The sequence below is a fragment of the Orbicella franksi genome, chromosome 9 (assembly GCF_964199315.1).
Source record: "Orbicella franksi chromosome 9, jaOrbFran1.1, whole genome shotgun sequence".
Classification (NCBI taxonomy): Eukaryota; Metazoa; Cnidaria; class Anthozoa; order Scleractinia; family Merulinidae; genus Orbicella; species Orbicella franksi.
The window spans coordinates 2,897,070-2,915,633 of NC_138153.1; the positions used below are offsets into that span (position 1 = coordinate 2,897,070).

Sequence of the window (18,564 nt, forward strand, 5' to 3'; positions counted from 1 at the left end):
AAATATTTCGTTTTGTGGAATTATCTCCATGCTTATAGTTGAGTTTAAGACGGCTCGATTTCCAACAAATGAGCTTTTGAATGGCGAATGAAAGTATCTTTCGATCTTACAAAAAAAAAAGAAAAAAAAGGAAAACGAGTATTGAAATTTTTTAATGAAATAACTGAGCTACTACACGCGCTCTCATTGGTCGATAGGTGTGTTTAGATGAGAGTGTGTAAACACAGTTGCGATGTTTTAGATTCGCGTGTATTTTTAAGATTATTTTATAAAAGCAATAAAGCACTTTTTCCTTGTTTACATAGCCTCATCTAATCACTCGGTGCTGGGGGGGGGGGGGAGGGGGGTGGGGCTGGGAGAATTCTCGAAAGTTACGCAAACCCTCGACTACGTCGCAGGTTTGCATGACTGTCACGAATTCTCCCAACCCTCCTCGTGTTTAGATGAGGCTATGTAATCGTACTCGCACGATACTGCAGTACCGCCTCTACGCTTCTTATTTTTTCCCTCATTTCCTCTGATTCGCACCCTTCTACCTCCCACATCCCTGCTCTAAACTCGAATTTCAGGTTTATTTGGCATTCCAAATCTATAAAACACGCACCGTCCCCCGGTGAGTTGGGCGGAGAAATTTTTTCCCTGCCAGTTAGAACTTTCGTTCTCATCAATACAGTCGACCTTTCCGCCCTCATTCCTACTCAAAATGAAATTATAAATGAACGTGAAACTTTACAACATTTTAAAATTGGTCTCGAAAACTTGCACCGCAGGGAAAGTGACGTTGCCTGCAATGGCGGTGCGCAATGCATCACTCTTGCCACGTCGCTTAGAACACGTCCACTGCGCATACTCAACACATCTGCATTTCGTGGCTGCAAGCCGGAGGACTTTTGACGAAATTCAGAAAAAATTAGGTTCACTCACGCTTTTCAAAAACGATTGGCGAAAGCTCAGTGAACCCCACTTACCAACGACACAGTTGTCAGGTTTAAATGTATTTTAGGTGATGTCTGGGGGAAGGTTACCGCCGAGTAGTAATGCTTTCTCGGTTGGTCAACAGCAACCATACATCAATCACGACGGTGTGAATCATTTTCAATCTCCGCAAAACTATGGAGCATTTGTGCAGCCAGAGAAGAAAGGAGTAGGTCAGGAAAGCCAATACACACCTGTAATTAACAGTCAGGCTCAGAGTGTTCCACAAGAAATGAATCCGGCCTTGAGAGGTGAGGAAATTTCTAATGACAGATTGGGTTACAGAAATGTCAACCTTCTCTCTGAAGATCGATGTCGATTTCTATCTTAATTGTGGTCGTTTTCTCATCCTCTTTAACCCGGTAAGAAAAACAGAGTTTGAAATTCTGACGGAAGGGTTAAAATGGCATCGTTTGATTTTCTTATTTATCATGGCGTCATTAGTTTTAGTAGCAGGTAATTCGTTGTATCACTTGGCTGTGGAAGTTTTTATGCTTGAAACACGAACCGGTAAATCGCAATTTAACATTTACGCTATCGTTACTAAACTGAGTTATTCAAAGATAGCAAAGTGTCTTTAACAAAGTTTTATCTTAAATGTGCGATAATGACAAGTGTTGTTTTGTTTGCCAAATCAAGGCTTCGGTAAAGGTCTTGTAGCTCTATAATATGTTCTTATATTTTATTTGTAAATAATCAAGATTGTTCACTTATTAAAGCTTACAAAATGTACAAAGTTCATTTTACAAGTACTCTTGACTGACCTTTATTCCAGCATACATTTTTGACTTGAAGTAAAGTAGGGCATCAATTGTTTCTAAATTTATAAACTTGTTGACAGAAGTAATTATAGCATTCCGGTAGTACTACATCATATGCATACTCCTTATATTATGTTAAATTTACACTCTTACCATTTGGCAGGTTTCATTGCTTAACTAGTTTCCCCGATACAAGTGAATATATGAAAGTTTGTATATTTAAACTGCAGAGAAAGATATGAAGACATGATTTATCATCGCAGTTATATATACACACAACTTAGTCAGCCGTGAAATTAAAGTCTGAAAAAAAAAAAATTAAAAAATTCAGGTTTGAACAGGATCGTGTTCAGGCCTGAATTTTTTTCAGGTTTATAATTTCCATGATATTAACTTTTAATACAACAACGAGAAAAATCTCTATATCTTTTTCCTTATGCTTATTGAAGTCTCTCTCTGATTCTTTAGGTTCCCAAGGACAATATCAAGGACAATGGCCTCCATCTCTGCTGCCTGGCCAAGGTCAATACAGAGGCAACCCTCCGGTAGTTAATAATGCAGCGAGTGTATCATCACAAGCTATGAATAATTCTCTTGGACCTTCACCAACGTCAACACCACCAAGGAGAAGTCCAGTCAATCCTGGTGAGTACAAAGGGATAGTTTCGTGGTTCGGCACATGTGCAAGCTGTGATGTAGCCCACCCAATTCTATTGCTTATAAACCAATCAAATAATTAATTAATTAATTATTCCAAAAGCATGTGCTGGATATGAGATGATAGATAGCCAACAAGGCGCGTAGCCCAAAGTTGGCTATAATCCTCTCATATCCAACAAGCTTGAGTGAAACAATTGTTTTATTTTTTACGATAACAGCAAAATTCTCAAGTGCTCATTGGTTAATTTTTGTTGTCAATAAGCAGACAGACACAAATTTATAATTTATGCCATGCATCAACAAGTGAGAGTGGACAATTTAACAATTTGTTATCATAAAAAACAAATTGACATCAGTTTTTCATGCGTCTGTCCTGTTATTGATGCTGAATTTCATTGTAACATTGTCAAAGTAGTATGCGGATCCACTCGGCTCTTCCTTGGTGAATCCACAGCTACTTTGACAATGTTATGACGAAATTCAGCATCAACAACAGGACAGACGCATGAAAAACTGACGTCAATTTGTTAAATTAAACACGCCCCCAAAATATAGAAAACTAAAATAAAATGAAGATAAATATGCCTAAAATAATAGTAATAATATTTGGAGAGCATGGTATAATGGCTCATAACCCATGATGGCTAAGCCAATAAAAACTCTCTAATTGCATTATCCAATGATCCAGTTTTTAATATGGGAAAATAACTCGTTTGTCTGGTTCAGAATAAAATCATTGGGCTAAATAACAAATTTGATGTTCAATTCTAAATTTGTTATTTTCTGTGTAAATCCATCTACATCTTTTGTAAAATTTGGGCACCAGTCATTCTGCTAGCCTTCTTGTGGCCGTGTATGCTTTCACAAAAAATAGTCTGTGATTTCTGAAATACATCTTGGTGATGAGAAAACAAAAATGTAGTTTATGCATGGAGTTACACCATACAAAAGGAATTCTATTTAGAATTCTCACCTTGGCCAGGGCTCAAACGCGGACCACTCTATCCAGAGTCGAGGCCACCATGCCTCCACTATAGACAATATATGATAGCATTAATTACAACAATTTAAATTCTGAGCTTTTTCTCTTAAGGTGATGAATAATAGTTATGATCTTAAAATCGTATGTTTGTTTGTTCTCAAGGGCAAGCTGGCATTTCACCTCCCAACAGTCAACCTCCCACTTCAAATGCCATTGTCAATGGTCCTGTTACAGGTGCAAGACCTCCTATAGGAGTGGTCCCTGCACATCCTAGAATGGGACAATCTGCACCAAATCTGAATGCACCAACAGAAGGACAGTCCGCTCCATTGTCATCAGGAGCGTCACTGGCAAATGGACCTTCATCGCAGTTGAGTGCTCAGCAGCAAGCGCTAAGTAGTAATATACATCCTGGAGCATCGCATACTAGCTCTGCATTTACACCAGTGACCTCCTCTCCTCATGCAAGCCAACACTCTCCCTCTGCACCTCCTCTTCCAGGACAATCTCAGCTTGGATTTTCTGCCCAAGGGCAGTCTAACGTTCAGGGTCAGATCCCCCACTTTGGGCAGGAGACAAATTACTCAGGACAAACTCAAGGTCTGTCTCCAACTGCAGTGCCACCAGTATCTCAACCATTATCAGCACTGCATTCTAGCAAACCTAAAAGACCTGCCATGCCTATGAACACAGGGCCTGGTTATCCAGGGCAGCAAGGGAGCCCATCTCCTGGGTCAACACCCCCTCCACCAACAGCTTTACCAGGATCAACAATGGCTCAGAGAACGACACCACCTCCTCCTACAAATCTGCCAGGTGCAACAATGCCTCAGGGGTCAACACAGCCTCCATCATCAAATTCCCCAGGATCAAGTATGCCTCAAGGCATGTTCAACCATCCACCCACAGGATATTCCCCAATGGGGCAAGATTCTCAAGCTGGAAGGCCTATTTCAGGAAGAAGAAGACTGTACCCTACTCAGGTGAGCATTTTTGAATGAAAACATAGCTAGAGTGGCTTTCAATTGAGTGTCATACAGTGTTCTCCTTCTCAGGCAGTAACCAGTAAATTTACCACCTTAAGTATCATTTATATATATTACTGCCTAAAATTGCTTGGAATTCTTGAAAATTCAACAGGTAACAGATAAAAATATAGAGTTGTTTCGCCAATGTTATCAGTATTTGATCGTTGTAAAAGAATAAAAGAAAAAAACAGATAAGCAAATAAACTACACTACCTATTCCTTTTGAACTTCAAAGAAAGACCCACGCATTTTTGGCAGGCTTTCTGTCACAATTCCTGCACTGTTTACATTCAGTTTCACGATGAAGCAGCAGAAAACGATATTCTCCTTTCTGTCCATCAGCAAGGGCAAGAAGTCATGAAAAGAAACCATTATAGGTAACAGTAATTTTAGAGGAAAAAAATATTTAATATGCAAGCAACTGGAATTCAGTTACTTAAACTTCCCCTAGTTCTTAATATCTGGTTGCCAGCATTCAATATTTGGTCGTATTGGCTACCAGTGAGTCGCAATTTCAAGCCCTGTCTGTTGATGTTCAAACCAAGCTGATAATCATACTGTGACAAAGTTCCTTTCATGCCATGGTAGTTGATGGTTTTAAGAACTTTTCTCTCCTCCCAGACAGCACCACCTGCCATGCCTGGCCCAGCTGGAATGATGAATGTTGCTGGCCAAGTAAACCAAGGGTATCCAGCTGGACAGATGCCTTCTATGGGTCAACAGCCAACTGTTGTAAGTTACATGTAACTTTTATTTAAGACATAGAAAACATGTACCATGTTTCTATGGAGTTATACATAGAATCATGTTCTTATTTCTATACATAGTTATGTGTAGAAACACAAATGGAAGTTTGAGAGAATGAAAAATGCCGTGAGAACATGAGCTGACAGGTGAGTGTTTCTACAGCTTTTTCAAGTTCTCCCGAACTTCCACAAGTGTTTCCATAACTCGACAGAAACACAGAGAACATGTTTTCTATTTCTTTTACAAATTCCACAACAACAACAAAAAAGAAATAAACTTGTTTACTTTGATCATCAGTGGAAATTCTCTTTGCTTGCACCATCATTACGTCAACAGCTGGTTCACTCCCTATCAGCCACATAGTCATCATCTTAGTTGTCATCAGTGCACATTGCCATGCAGTGCACTTCAGCATGGAAACAAGATGTCAGAGGAGTGACATGAAATGCTTTTCATATAAATGTAATTAAAGTTCTATTCAATGGAATTGCTGACAACCTGGATTTTTTTTTTTTTTTTTTTTTGTCAATCTTGTCTGAGACCACTGTAACTCATGTTGTTTGTAAGTTAATTACTTATGTTGCAAGCAGTGTAATTTATGTGTAAACAGTGGGACTCCACATGTTTCAATATTCTTACACATTGCTGCCTTGTTTAGAGTGGTGTTCCATCACAGTTTCCATCATCTGGCTTGGAGGGTCCAATGGGAAGACTTGCAGTTCAGGTCTGCAAAATACTTTTTTGAGTATTAAACCTCCAACTATCTGTTTTGTGGCAATAAGAATTTTTGATGTTTCTTTTGTCATAGCCATGATTGGTTAAAGGATGAATAGATAATGATATACATGTAGTGCAAAAGTGTTACCAAAGTCAAATAATCTTAACACATGCTTCACTGAGTTATCTAACAACAGCATCAACCATCCGACTTACGCTTTAGCACTCTTAGTAATTTATTGTTAATTAAAGTTTGGTCATGGTTTAATTTCCAGCAATCTGCCTGTCAGCCCATCAATCTTCTGGAACAAAGACACATTCTTCCGACAACTCCTCTTGAACAGCCAACACCTAACTTGCCGCAGGTGAGTTCATTTTCCCTTTATTTCTTGTATATATACATGTAGATAACCAACTGGATGCATTATTCAGGGTCTGTGTCTTGTTGTCTTGTGCCTTTTTTGTTTTTGTTTTGTCATTGCAATGACTCTGAACTTGCAACAAATACAATTCAGAACACAAATTAGACACACACCAGGACATAAATTAAAACTGTAGGTTGCCCATGGTCTTGCGGTGTGGTCTGTCAAAAATTGTTTATTATTAAATTCACTGGATTTAAAGGTAAAGTGTAATTAAAAGTGGAAATCAATTTAAACTGTTTAAACGTTTTTGTCTGGCAATATTTTGAAGAAGCCCAAGGAAAATTTTAACTTATTCTTTGTTTGCCTGAAATCTCTTAGTGATGATGATTTAATCATTAATGTTACTTTTTCAATTTCAGGATCTTCGCAAAAAGAGCTGTGATTCAAGGTTATTATTGAAATAAATTTATGTGGCTATAAAATACTCTGAATTTCCATTACTATAAAAGATAACTTGTTACATCTTGTATATTTATTATAATCAGCTTAGACCAATGATGTCCCCCTTCTACTGAATGGTTTTAATGTAATTATACCTGTTTGGTGTGTTATTGGTACCACAACAATATATCTTTACAGGGCTAAAAAAAAGACTAGGATTCCAGCTTCCCCTCTGGACAAACAGCCCTCAAGTCTTAGTTTACTTTTGATTTCATTCAGTTGGCAGACAATTTGCTTTGGCTCGTGCCCAATGGGCAAGTGAGAATAACTTGTCCCAGATGACTCGGTAACACTTTCTCTGAGTCCAGCTTTATTTCTCATAATACTAATGCTAAGTACAGTAAAAGTATATTTAGTTACTGTTTACAATGAGACTGAAAGCCAATGAACCATAAGGCTCAAGCGGAAGTGTTACTGCATAGATTGTCATGGATTTTCTTGTTTTCTTTTCAGTGTGTTGTGTTGTACCCTGAATGCTGTCCCTGAAACTAAGAGTCTGCTGACAAAATCAAAACTTCCACTAGGAATTCACCTTCATCCTTTTAAAGATTTACAGGCAAGTTACAAACTGTGAAACCCTAGCAGTTGTCTTTCTGGATTTTCTTCAAGCTGGTTTCAGGGCTCAAAAAAGCTTGAACTGCAGCTTGCCCTTGAAACAAGCAGCTCTCAAATTTTGCTTGCCTTGGAAGAGTCGTAGTTTAATGTTTTTTTGGATTTAGTTAGCAGACAACTTGTCTGAGCCCTTGCCCATCAGGCAAGTGGGAATGAAAAGTCACTTGCCTGAAGGGAAAATCTACTTGTCCCGGACAATCAGACAGCACTTTTTTTGAGGTTCTGGTTACTTAAGTGGTGAAGAGACAGTGGCTGAGTGATGGCAGTACTGATCTTGATGTTTGGGGGTGTCAGGTTCAATTGCTCTGTCTTGTCACTGGCAGATGTGTTCTTCATGTTCTGAAGTCCAACTCATCATCCATGTTATGTCAATAGCCTACTCGCTAGCCTTGTATTAGTTAGCATTTCTAAATGTTGTATCCTGAAAAGATCGTACACCTTGCATCCTCTGTCTTCAGCCTTGCTTCACAAAAATTGAAGTCATCTTTGTCTGTATAATTAATGAGGATTGTGGTGTCCAATGATTGAATGCAGCACCACAATTGTTGTGGCCCTGGTTCAACAAGTAATGTCAGTGGAACTAACATTGCTGTTTCTTCCACAGAATCTTCCAGTTATTCACTCTTCAGTCATTACAAGATGCCGTTCCTGCAGAACATATATCAATCCCTTTGTCACCTTCACCGACTCAAGAAGATGGCGATGTCCAATGTGTTTCAGAGTAAATGAAGGTATGCACTGTAATTTTCTTTCGGTAAGTGTATGGATATCTGAAATTGTTTTCAAGTAAGTCGTGAGTGTCCCTCCTTTCTCTGTGTTTAACGTCCATTTTTTTTCGTTTTAGTTCCAGAAGAATTCTGTTTTGATCCTGTAACAAGACAGTATGGTGATCCAGCAAAAAGACCAGAAGTTAGGAATGCAACAGTGGAATTTATAGCACCTTCAGAGTATATGGTAATCAGTCTTTACTGATCTAAGTCTGAATTTCTTGAGTCTTCCAATTACATGTAATGTCTGCAGTGGCTTAATTCATTAAGCCCAGCTCACTAACCCATTAGTGTAAACAAAGGAATGATAACCTTTGTAGGTGGATGTATCTAGAGCTGTTCAACTTTAGTTATCTCCATTTTGAGGACAGTTGAGATTTGGTCCAGAGGATTACAATGCCATCTCAATTCATTTTCATTCAATTTTCTTTTTACCGAACCACAAGTACAGTGTAATGATAAGGCAGTGGAAAATTAATAATATTAGCAATGATATTTGTTTTTATTTTGTTTTCAGTTAAGGCCTCCTCAACCAGCAATCTTCTTGTTTGTTTTGGATGTTTCTTTTAATGCAGTAGAAACTGGTAGGAATTTTGTTTTTTGGGCACATGAATTTGAACCAGATGTTCTGGTGTAACCTACCCTTGAGCAGATGCTACCCTCTTGAATTCTAATTTGTCAGATTTGCATTAAGTGTCAACCATGCCAAAAGTGTTCATTTCATGTGATAAAATCAAATTGCATGGTGAAGCTGTTTAATTTGTCAGTGTGGTCCTGTAAACCCTGTATAATCTTTTGAAGGTGTTAAAAAGCTGAGTGTGTTATTCATTGTTGGAATAATATACTGTCAATAATTGAGTTCAGCAGTGTATTTTTGGACCTGGTGCCACCCAACCTTGACAAGTAATATCGTATGGTGTGATTGTGGGTGATGCCCCTGTAGATAATATTGTGTGTTCATTTTTCCAGGTTACCTTCATTTGGTGTGTAAATTACTGAAGGAAAACTTAGAGAAAATGCCAGGAGACTTAAGGACATTAATTGGGTTTATAACATTTGATAGTACAGTGCACTTTTACAGTTTAAAAGTGAGTAACTAGTATGTCTGGTCATTCACAATGTATTAAAATATAAGATATTTGCCTCGAAAATCACAGGACCTCTTACTGTAGCCAACCATCATCTAGATGAAATACCACTTTCATGGCAGCTACTCCACTGCACCCAGTTATGATCCTCCATGACTAAGCAACAATATTGATGTAAACTAAGAACCAATAAATCCTGTAGACCATTTTAAAAAATCCATGGGTCTGAATTGCAATTATGGTGTTTAGTGAAAAGAAGCTCTTGCTCCTGAGTCTGTCATGAGCTTGAAAGAGATGGCTACTGCAAAGAGACGCAGTGTGCAGGCATTGTGAATGCCTTCAGACTTCCAGGGTTGACCGTTCTCATTTATTTAGGGGGTAGAGGGCCACCAGTGGTTTCATGAAGTAGATGGCTGACATCAATTTGAGTGTTGAACGGACAAACCTCTAGGAAGGTCTGGGGGTATGCTCCCTCAGAAAAGTTTTGAAATTGAGAGGCTCTGAAATGCTATGTTACACATAATATTTTTTGGAGTTTATTTCCTTAAAAAAAAATCAGTTTTCGAAAAGGTCCAAATGCTAAGACTTGTTTTCAATTTTACCCAATAGCCCTAGCGTAACTGAAAACACACACCATACCCTGACCACATGCCCCCTCTTTTGCTACAGCCTTGACTGCCTTGAGACAAAGACAGACAAGGTTCAGCCACATTTCAAACAACCTGTGTTTTCCTTAAACTACTCTTTACAATTTACACTCATATTATTGCATCAATAGTAGGCAGCTAAGAAATGGAAGTAGCCATTTTTTAGCCAGCTGCCAGCACTTAATGAGAACCCTGGCCTTATCTTATTCTTACAAAATTATGTTGTTGTTGTTGTTTTTCATTTAGTCAAAGCTCAGTCAACCTCAGATGAATATTGTTTCAGATTTAGAAGGTAAGCTCAAATGTTTAAAACACTACTAAACCAGAAAGTTAATACATCTTGTCTTCTGTATGTGCAAGTTGATGTACACAGCAGCTGCTGCTAAAGAGTTGATTTATTTGTTTTGCTTTGTGCTTTTTTTGCATCTTCATAAATAATTGTCTATTTTGTGTCTTTTAGATATTTTTCTTCCATCTCCTGATGACTTGCTTGTAAATTTGAACGAAAGTAAAGAGGTACGTGTAAATGGACTACTATACATGTTATTCTCTTGCAACATATGGTGAGGCACCCAGGTGTACAAATGGGTACCAGCTAATAAAATGTGGGAGGGGAGTATCCCTGCAATGGACTAGCATTCCTTCCAGGGGGAGTAGAAATATGCCCAGTCACTCCATGCTATGTAAACCATGTTAGGCCAAGGTGGGATGGGCCACTTGGCTTGATGCAGACTTTACCTTTAACAGACTTAACTTATATAATAATGAAATGGCTTGTTACCCTAGCATTAATAAGTAAGAACATTACCTTCATTGTGTAAGAATACAAGAACGTGGACTATGGAAAACAACTAGACTCATTATTTATTACTCATAAACAGTATTTTTTTTTTTTTAAATTGATGTATTCCTGACTGCAATTTTTAACACAAACTGTGCACTTGTTTGCCTTGACAGATGTAACATATTTGTTTGTTTTGTTTTTAGCTTGTAATTCAACTACTGGACTCTTTGCCGACCATGTTCAACAACAGTCATAATGTATACAGTGCCACAGGAGCAGCTCTGCAAGCAGCCCTTAAATTAATTGTGAGTAGATTTTTGTTAACATTATCAGTGCTATTACTAGGGCCTTATGCAAATGACAGTGGAGGTGTGGTGGCCTCATGGTCCTCATGGTTAGTGCGCTCGCCTCCAGATCAAGTAGCCGAAGATATTGTGTTCAGTCACAAGATACTTAACTTTCACAGTGCCTCTCTCCACCTAGGTGTATAAATGGGCACCGGTGCAACTTAATACTGGGGGTAACCCTGCGATGGTCTTGCATCCCATCCAGGGAGGAGTAGAAATACTCCTAGATGCTTAATGCTACTGAAACTGTAGACTGTGGATAAGCGCTGGCTTGATGGACCACTTGGCTTGTATGCAGTATCAAGCTATGCAAATGACAGGCTATAGTCATGGAGGGCAGGTTCTGCATGACTGTCACCCATTTAGGGTAGTCATTGAAATTATGGATTTGACTTTTTATAGGGTCACATAGGTGGTCGTGTGACACTTTTCCAGACAGCGCTGCCTAATATTGGTCCAGGAGAGCTAAAAAAGAGAGAGGATGGACAAAAGTCATCTCCAAAGGTTGGTACTGTCCAAACAAAATAATAAATTACACTAAGCTGAATTGTATGACTACTGTTTCCATTTATCTCGCCCTATTTCTGCCACTTTGCAAAAGAGGTTTTGAGAGGGATAGCACCCTAACCTAAAAATATCTTTTATTACATTACTAGCTCTGTGAGCAGAAATCCTGTGCTGTGACTGGCTACTCCAATGGGCAAGATGGTGTTTTCTTTCCCTCCCAAGATTGCCGGCTGTGTCTTGCAAGAAATTAGTTTTCTTTTTCCATTTAAGTCCTTTATTGACCAAACTTGTTCACTCAAGATGGCTGGATATTGGCCTCGTTCTTTTTTAGCGTGTTTATGGTCCTTGACTACATCTTGGTCCATAGACATGCAAAAATAGAACATGGCCAATTTCCAGCCATCTTGACTTACGTTTGGTCAATAACCCATATATGTTAGCTATGTAACCTTTAAGACATTTGCACTGTGTCTAGCATGTTTGTATTTTTGTTTTGTTTAGGATGTCCAGAACTTAACACCAGCTACAGATTTCTACAAAAAGTTTGCACTGGACTGTGCAGCTGAACAAGTTGCTGTTGATTTGTTTTTACTGTCAGGACAGTATTCTGATATTGCAACTCTGAGTAAGTCTCTTAAGTGTCAGAAATCACTATCACTCCTGCATGCACCACAGTGGATTTTGGGCAGTTTTCTGTAATTTGTAAGGAAGTGCTTCTCAGTAGCTTTCATTTAGATGATCAGTCATTATAATTAAATCTAATGACACAATGAGATAACTGCCTTGTGCACCTTAATAAACAGTAAATACTACTCGCTAGCTTCTATTTGAGTGGTTACACTTTGGGGTTTCATCCACAGACTGTAAATTTGGAATCACCTTGTCCAGCTTAATAAACAGAACTGCATGAAATTCTGCTCAACTGCTTCATTTGAATGGTCATACACAATAGTTTTACCCACTGATGCAAAGGAAGAACTACCTTGCACTAATAAACAGTACAACATGAAAATGCTGCCCGATAGCTTTCTTTCAGGATCTCATGTAAAACGACCGGCAAAGTCAAGTGTAATTTCAAGCTAATTTGTTTTAATGGTCTTCGTCTTTGTTTATTTTAGTGTGTGCCTCAAAGTACTCTGGTGGATCTGTAATGTATTACCCAGACTTTCACGTCTCACGGAATGCTGCAGCAGCAGAGAAATTTGAAAATGAATTTGTGTAAGTACATTGTGTGTCGTGCTGGCGGGTATGTTGATGCCAGGAAAGTAAATAAGATACGCTTAATGACTGGTCCCTTAGGAAACAGTTAGTTTTGTTTTCCGAAAAATCTCGTTTTTCCCGGGAAACGTCGAGATATGAGTGAAAACCAAACTATTTCCCAAGGAGCCAGTAATTAAGTGTTTTGTTACGTAACTGGAGTTTTGTGTAAAATAAAAAAAAGCAGGAAGAATTACCCCCAAGTCAAAGTAACCTCTGGTAAGTGCGAGAGCAGGTGACAATTGCTTAATTGTTGCCCACTGGGCTACATTTCAGATTTAGCCATTGTCACATGAGGATAAATTAACCAATAAGAGCGCTTGTTAGATTAAACTAAACTCCAGCTATATTACAAAAGACTTCGTTCCTTTTGCAGACGCTATCTTACAAGAAAGATCGGATTTGAAGCTGTTATGAGAGTCCGCTGTACAAAAGGTGAGATTCTACAAAAGTCATTATGATAAATCTACTGCTTTGATTGCACAGAAGTTAGAAAGCAGGAATTATTTTAAGCCAGTACTTGTTAATAGCATTAGTATTCTAGACTGGGAGGTTAATGAAGAAACTGCCATATTGATTTATTTACCGTTTTTCATCAGGGCTTTCAATCCACACTTTTCATGGGAATTTCTTTGTACGCTCTACGGACCTAGTTTCTTTGCCCAATGTCGGTCCTGACAGTGGATTCAGTATGCAGATTGATATTGAAGACTCGCTGACAGACTCCAACCTGGCTGTGTTTCAGTCTGCTCTTCTCTATACAAGCACCAAAGGTAATGTGAGATTCACTGCAATCAGTGCCTTGATTAGCGAAGTAGACCATTTGAAACCAGCTTTCAGTGAAGGTTGAAGGAAAGTGCAATCTCCCTTTCTCGTTACCCTAGAGCGACTTTGAACGTTCTACAAGTTTGTACTTCGTTGTGCGATTAGATTTTGTTTTTTGTTTATTTTGTATTTATTACGTTTTCCTTGTTAGGCACTGTATTGTGTCAGATTCTTGTATTTTATTGTTATGGGAATTTATAGCATTCTGTTTCTTGTGTGTATTTTGGTGTAATCACTCATTATTTTGACTCGGGTACAACTGTATTTTGCAGGGGAGCGGCGTATTCGAGTGCACACACTTGCTCTTCCAATCACAAACAAGCTCGCTGATTTATATGCTACAGCTGATGTACAGGCCATTACAACACTACTAACCAAGATGGGTAAGTCGTACATTGATAGATCAACGGCACTAGCTTTTCAGTCAACCGTCAGGAGAGAACTTCACCACCCTAACTTTTGCTCTATACCGTTTTCGTTTTGCTTTGGGCGTACAATGAGCTTATGGATTTGTCGTCTTGTTACATTACGATATGATTAAAATAAATTGTTCTATGTGGGGATGAAATGTAATTTTCCTATTTGGCACTTCAACTTTTAACTTGATTTGGATTTGTACTACCCTTTTATGAGAAATCACTACCTCAGTGAGTGTTTTGTTTTTTTCTTCATCGCCAGCTGTTGACAGAACGCTGACGTCTTCTTTAGGAGATGCCCGAGAAGTAAGTACTATATAAAAAACGAATTACACGATAAAAGACTCTTGTACCTAAACGCGTAATCTTAGTCACAATCAAGTAGAACCGGCCACTTCGGTGGAAAAAGCGGCGATAGCCCGATCACAATCACAACGTGTAGCCAGTGCCAAGCGCGGGAAAACCTGGAACCAGTATCAAGCGCGAGAAAACCTGTAACCGGTGCCATGCGCGGGAAAACCTGTAACCAGTATCAAGCGCGAGAAAACCTGTAACCAGTGCCAAGCGCGGGAAAACCTGTAACCAGTATCAAGCGCGAGAAAACCTGTAACCAGTGCCAAGCGCGGGAAAACCTGTAACAAGTATTAAGTGCGGTAATACGTGTAACTAGTGCCAAGCGCGGGTAACCATGTAACCATGGGAACCGCGGGAAAACATGTGACTGACGGTAAACCCAGGAAAGGTTACTAACTTGCTGATTGGCCAGAAAAGTTCTGTTTTGATTGAAGCAATGCAAACACAAAAGCCAGTACAAAATTTATTTCACGGTCATTTCTTCAATAACTTTTGAATAATTTTATCTCATGTAAGGAGGTCCCTTTCTGTATAATGTTTCAGCACGATTGATCTTTACAGATGCGTTGTACATGTAATGTTGTGTTTGTTGTACCAGGCTCTGATGAACGCGTGTATTGATACACTGAGTGTTTACCGTACATCGGTGGCAAATCAACCTCAGAGCAGCGGACTTATTGCTCCTCATTCCCTAAGATTACTACCGCTCTTCATTCTTGCCATCATGAAGCATGTAAGTATGACATTATTCGAACAAGAAAACTTTTGCTTGTGCTTTTTAGATTAGCTATTCCACTCGCCCATGTGTTCCAGTCATGCGAACCTGCCGTCACAACAGCCACTGGACCCATTCTCCTCGGCCCTCTTTGCCCGTCTCTCCCTTTTTCTTGCCTTATGACCCAATCGGAGCCTGTTCACAGGCTAAATTACTAGCGGTTGTGCCCGCTATTTATCTGCCATTCGATAACATTTTAAAATAACTCGATCCACTATTCATTCAATCCATCATTCCTCAGGAAAGCGACTATTTCTGAAGTTTACACTCAAATGGTGCTTCTAAGCAATTGTAGTTTTTAAGTTCGCTGAAACGTTTCGTTTGATTTACAGATGGCGTTTCGTCTCGGCTCAAGCACACGCTTGGACGAGCGATGTTTTGCGATGCAGCAGTTTAAAGTTATGCCTCTTGGTCTGGCTATGCTGTCCATATACCCAAAGATGTACCCGATACACGAGCTCTCGGATGAGGTATGTCCAAAGTAACAAATCCTCACGAATAGCACCAGTGTTACGAATGTTGTGACGTCGGTCTAATGTCATTAGAATACGTCATGTTGCTTAGCAATGCCTTAGCCGAAATTTGCGGGCTCAGATAGTGCTCAGAGACCGTTTGAAATCACGGTGTTAATAGAGGAAAGCAAAATCAGCTGGACTTCTTGTGCGTTGATCGAATTGTGGAGTAAGAATTACTAGAGCACCTGCTTCCCTTTCTCCCCTGCAAGCCTCTGTCGTGCACCACCTTTAACCCTCTCCCCCCTGCCCCAGAAGAAAATAGGTTCTTGTTCACTTCTGTGAACACAATGACATTTTCTCCTTTCCAGGGTGCTCTCCACACCAAAGCAGGCCCGGTTCCAAATCCTCCAATTTACCACCTATCGGGTGAGAAACTAAGCAGGAAAGGAATATACCTCATGGATACCGGTCACGTGAGTACGAGAAGGTGTTTGATAAGATACAAAGGATGCTTCTAGTTACTATATGTAGTTTTGCGTGGAGAAGAACGAGCTACAGCCGATGGAGTTACTCTGATGAAAGACCATCACACAAAACGCCAACTTTTGAAATACAATATGGCGGATTGCATATCTGAGAGTCAGTTACGACACAATTGACTATCTGCAAAGCAGCATTCAGAGTTGAAGAAATCTAGGAAAAGTCACCTTCCAATAAAGAACAGCAGCTTCAATAGCTTATCTTGTGCTATGTTTTTAGTTTGCCATTACCAGCTGATCAGCGACGGCATTACTGAGTCATTCCCTGTGATGTGCAACTGAAATTTTAAATCATTTTTCAATTAGAAGGAAAACTTTAACAATTTAGAATTCACTGGGTAAAAAGATAAAAAGAAAACGCCTTAGAGGTATAAACCAAGTCGAAATAAGGATAGATAATAAATGAGACAGATTATGACGATTTATACGACATGTGTGACCAAACTGGAAAACAGGTTTTGTATTTTGTTTCATATTTATTACTTGTCTTTTTTGTGTAGGCTTTCTATATTTGGGTTGGACGTGACGCACCCATCGATGTTATTCAAGCGTATTTCAACGTGCCTAACTTTGGCAGTATTCCCGAAAACTTGGTAAGAAATTGTCGAACATTTGATTATACACACTGAAACGAAACATACGAAAGGTGACAGTTATTTCATTGCTGTTTCAGGGATCGCTTCCAGTGTTGGAAAATCCACATTCAGAGAGAGTGAGGACGTTTGTGGATTACTTACAGTCACAGAGAACGTGCCATGCTAACATTTATGTTCTAAAGTAAGTAGCACCTTAGATATTCTTGTGATCAGTAGAGAAAGATATAAACTTAATGTTGTTTGAATCGCTAGCAGGCATGTGCTTGGATTATATTCTGTACCCCTGATTTTAGCTTTAAAATTGTAAGAACTTTAACTAAATGATAGAGAACAATTTTCCTATGTATATACATCTACATTTGATTTCGTCGGTTAAGTCGTTACGCATCACACCACCGTTAAAAATATTACAAAAAGTTGATATGTAAGAAAACGTTTGTTGCTAAAAGATCGTGGAGTCCAACAAAAATTTGATAGTCGCATTTTTAAGTTGGTTGTCTTGGGGTCCATATTATTTTTGGGTATTTTCTTATCCAGCTATGATTTCTGCCTCCGTTTTCAAGTTCGTTCCTATATTTTACCCTCAAGTTTCGCAATTGTCTAGATCTGTTCAAAACGCCTATCGATCTTCGATCTCAAGACTTGCTTAAGCTAAGTATGTAATGCGGCACTATTGCCAGCGTTCAGTTCCAAATAAAAATACGAAATATTAGCTTCTGGCGTTCGCGTTCTCCAAAATACACAGAACTTGGTTATTTCACGTTGTTGTTTTGCAGAGGACGGCTAAGAAATGTTTCAATATTTATAACGCACGTGCACAACCATTGTTCTGCTCATTAAACCTTTTGTTTGGTGACGTTTTCATTGCTGTTGCCGTCGTGGTTTACTTAAGTTTGCTAAAACTGTACTAAGTTGTGTGTTTTTTTATTTGCAGGGAAGACAGTCGCATGAGGATGTTGTTTCTTCAAAACCTTGTGGATGATCGCTCAGAATCGGTCATGTCCTACTACGAGTTTCTCGTCCACCTTCAAAAGCAGATTTCCAAATGAGCTTCTTATTTGATGACCGTGATACGGTAGATGATTCAGACAATGCGGAAAATGATACATGGGATAATATCGCACGAGCTAAAGATCCTGCGCGTCATGGAAGATTCCAAGACGGTCTTTTTAAAGAAATGTTCAGCTTGGAGACTGAAATCACAAGCGAATCCTACCATGAAAGAATTAGTGGCAGAGATTTTAATCATAAATGGCACAACAAAAGAGTTAAAGGGAGGAACAGGGAACGTAAACGGCGTTATGTGAATCATATCCATGGGGGACCCCGGGCCGTCTATCGCCCGCTTCCCCCGCCATTGATCTCTTTCCCCGTGTTCCCAGGGATAAAAGACTACTGCAGGCAGAAGACAGGATGAAGAAAGAGGCAAAATAAAACTTATAACAAGAAAATTAGGAAAGCGTGCTGGACGTTTTGTATTTCATAATTAAAACAAGTCGAAAGATGTCCTGCAATTGTTACAAAGACGCAAGGTTGGACACTGATTTCGTTTTACATGTGGTACAGTTTGTTAGGTCGCTGTTGCATGTGTATGGAACGTTACAGTGTCCAGTTTGGTTATGGCGACCGGCTAGGTTATTTTTCATTTTCGGCGAAGATTATATTTAGAACAGTACATTTTTTATTATATTTTGGAGAAGCGCTATTGAATGATTGTTTATAAAAATTTTCATTTGATAGGATTTAATAAGGCAATATGTTTTGCACAAGGTTTTTGTGTGTTACTCACACAATTTTCCTCCCTGAATAAAGTACTCCTAACTTAATTAATTTGAATCTGTTTTACGTCTCGATATTTT

At 39.0% G+C, this 18,564-nt stretch overlaps 1 protein-coding gene across 1 annotated transcript; it reads left to right on the forward strand.

The window, feature by feature from the left end:
* The first annotated feature begins 337 nt into the window (after positions 1-337).
* Positions 338-18,537, forward strand: LOC145496528 (protein transport protein Sec24A-like). The gene is made up of 28 exons (XM_081476223.1): positions 338-1,226; positions 2,205-2,381; positions 3,541-4,361; positions 5,028-5,138; positions 5,812-5,877; positions 6,146-6,235; positions 6,655-6,683; positions 7,190-7,292; positions 7,953-8,079; positions 8,193-8,302; positions 8,633-8,699; positions 9,085-9,203; positions 10,097-10,142; positions 10,311-10,366; positions 10,838-10,939; positions 11,384-11,485; positions 11,990-12,113; positions 12,607-12,706; positions 13,122-13,180; positions 13,345-13,518; positions 13,843-13,953; positions 14,249-14,292; positions 14,939-15,073; positions 15,448-15,585; positions 15,939-16,043; positions 16,610-16,702; positions 16,783-16,886; positions 17,640-18,537. The coding sequence occupies exons 1-28, from the start codon at positions 1,007-1,009 to the stop codon at positions 17,752-17,754; spliced, it is 3,648 nt and encodes a 1,215-aa protein (XP_081332349.1). The 5' UTR covers positions 338-1,006; the 3' UTR covers positions 17,755-18,537.
* Positions 18,538-18,564: the final 27 nt, after the last annotated feature.

What these genes read in the sequence shown, in the direction of transcription:
- LOC145496528 (XM_081476223.1), top strand. Translation starts at nt 1,007, where the DNA reads ATGTCTGGGGGAAGGTTACCGCCGAGTAGTAATGCTTTCTCGGTTGGT. An exon ending in AAATTTGAAAATGAATTTGT is followed by an intron (nt 12,707 to 13,121) that starts GTAAGTACATTG and finishes TTCCTTTTGCAG; the next exon opens with ACGCTATCTTACAAGAAAGA. An exon ending in GCTAACATTTATGTTCTAAA is followed by an intron (nt 16,887 to 17,639) that starts GTAAGTAGCACC and finishes TTTTATTTGCAG; the next exon opens with GGAAGACAGTCGCATGAGGA.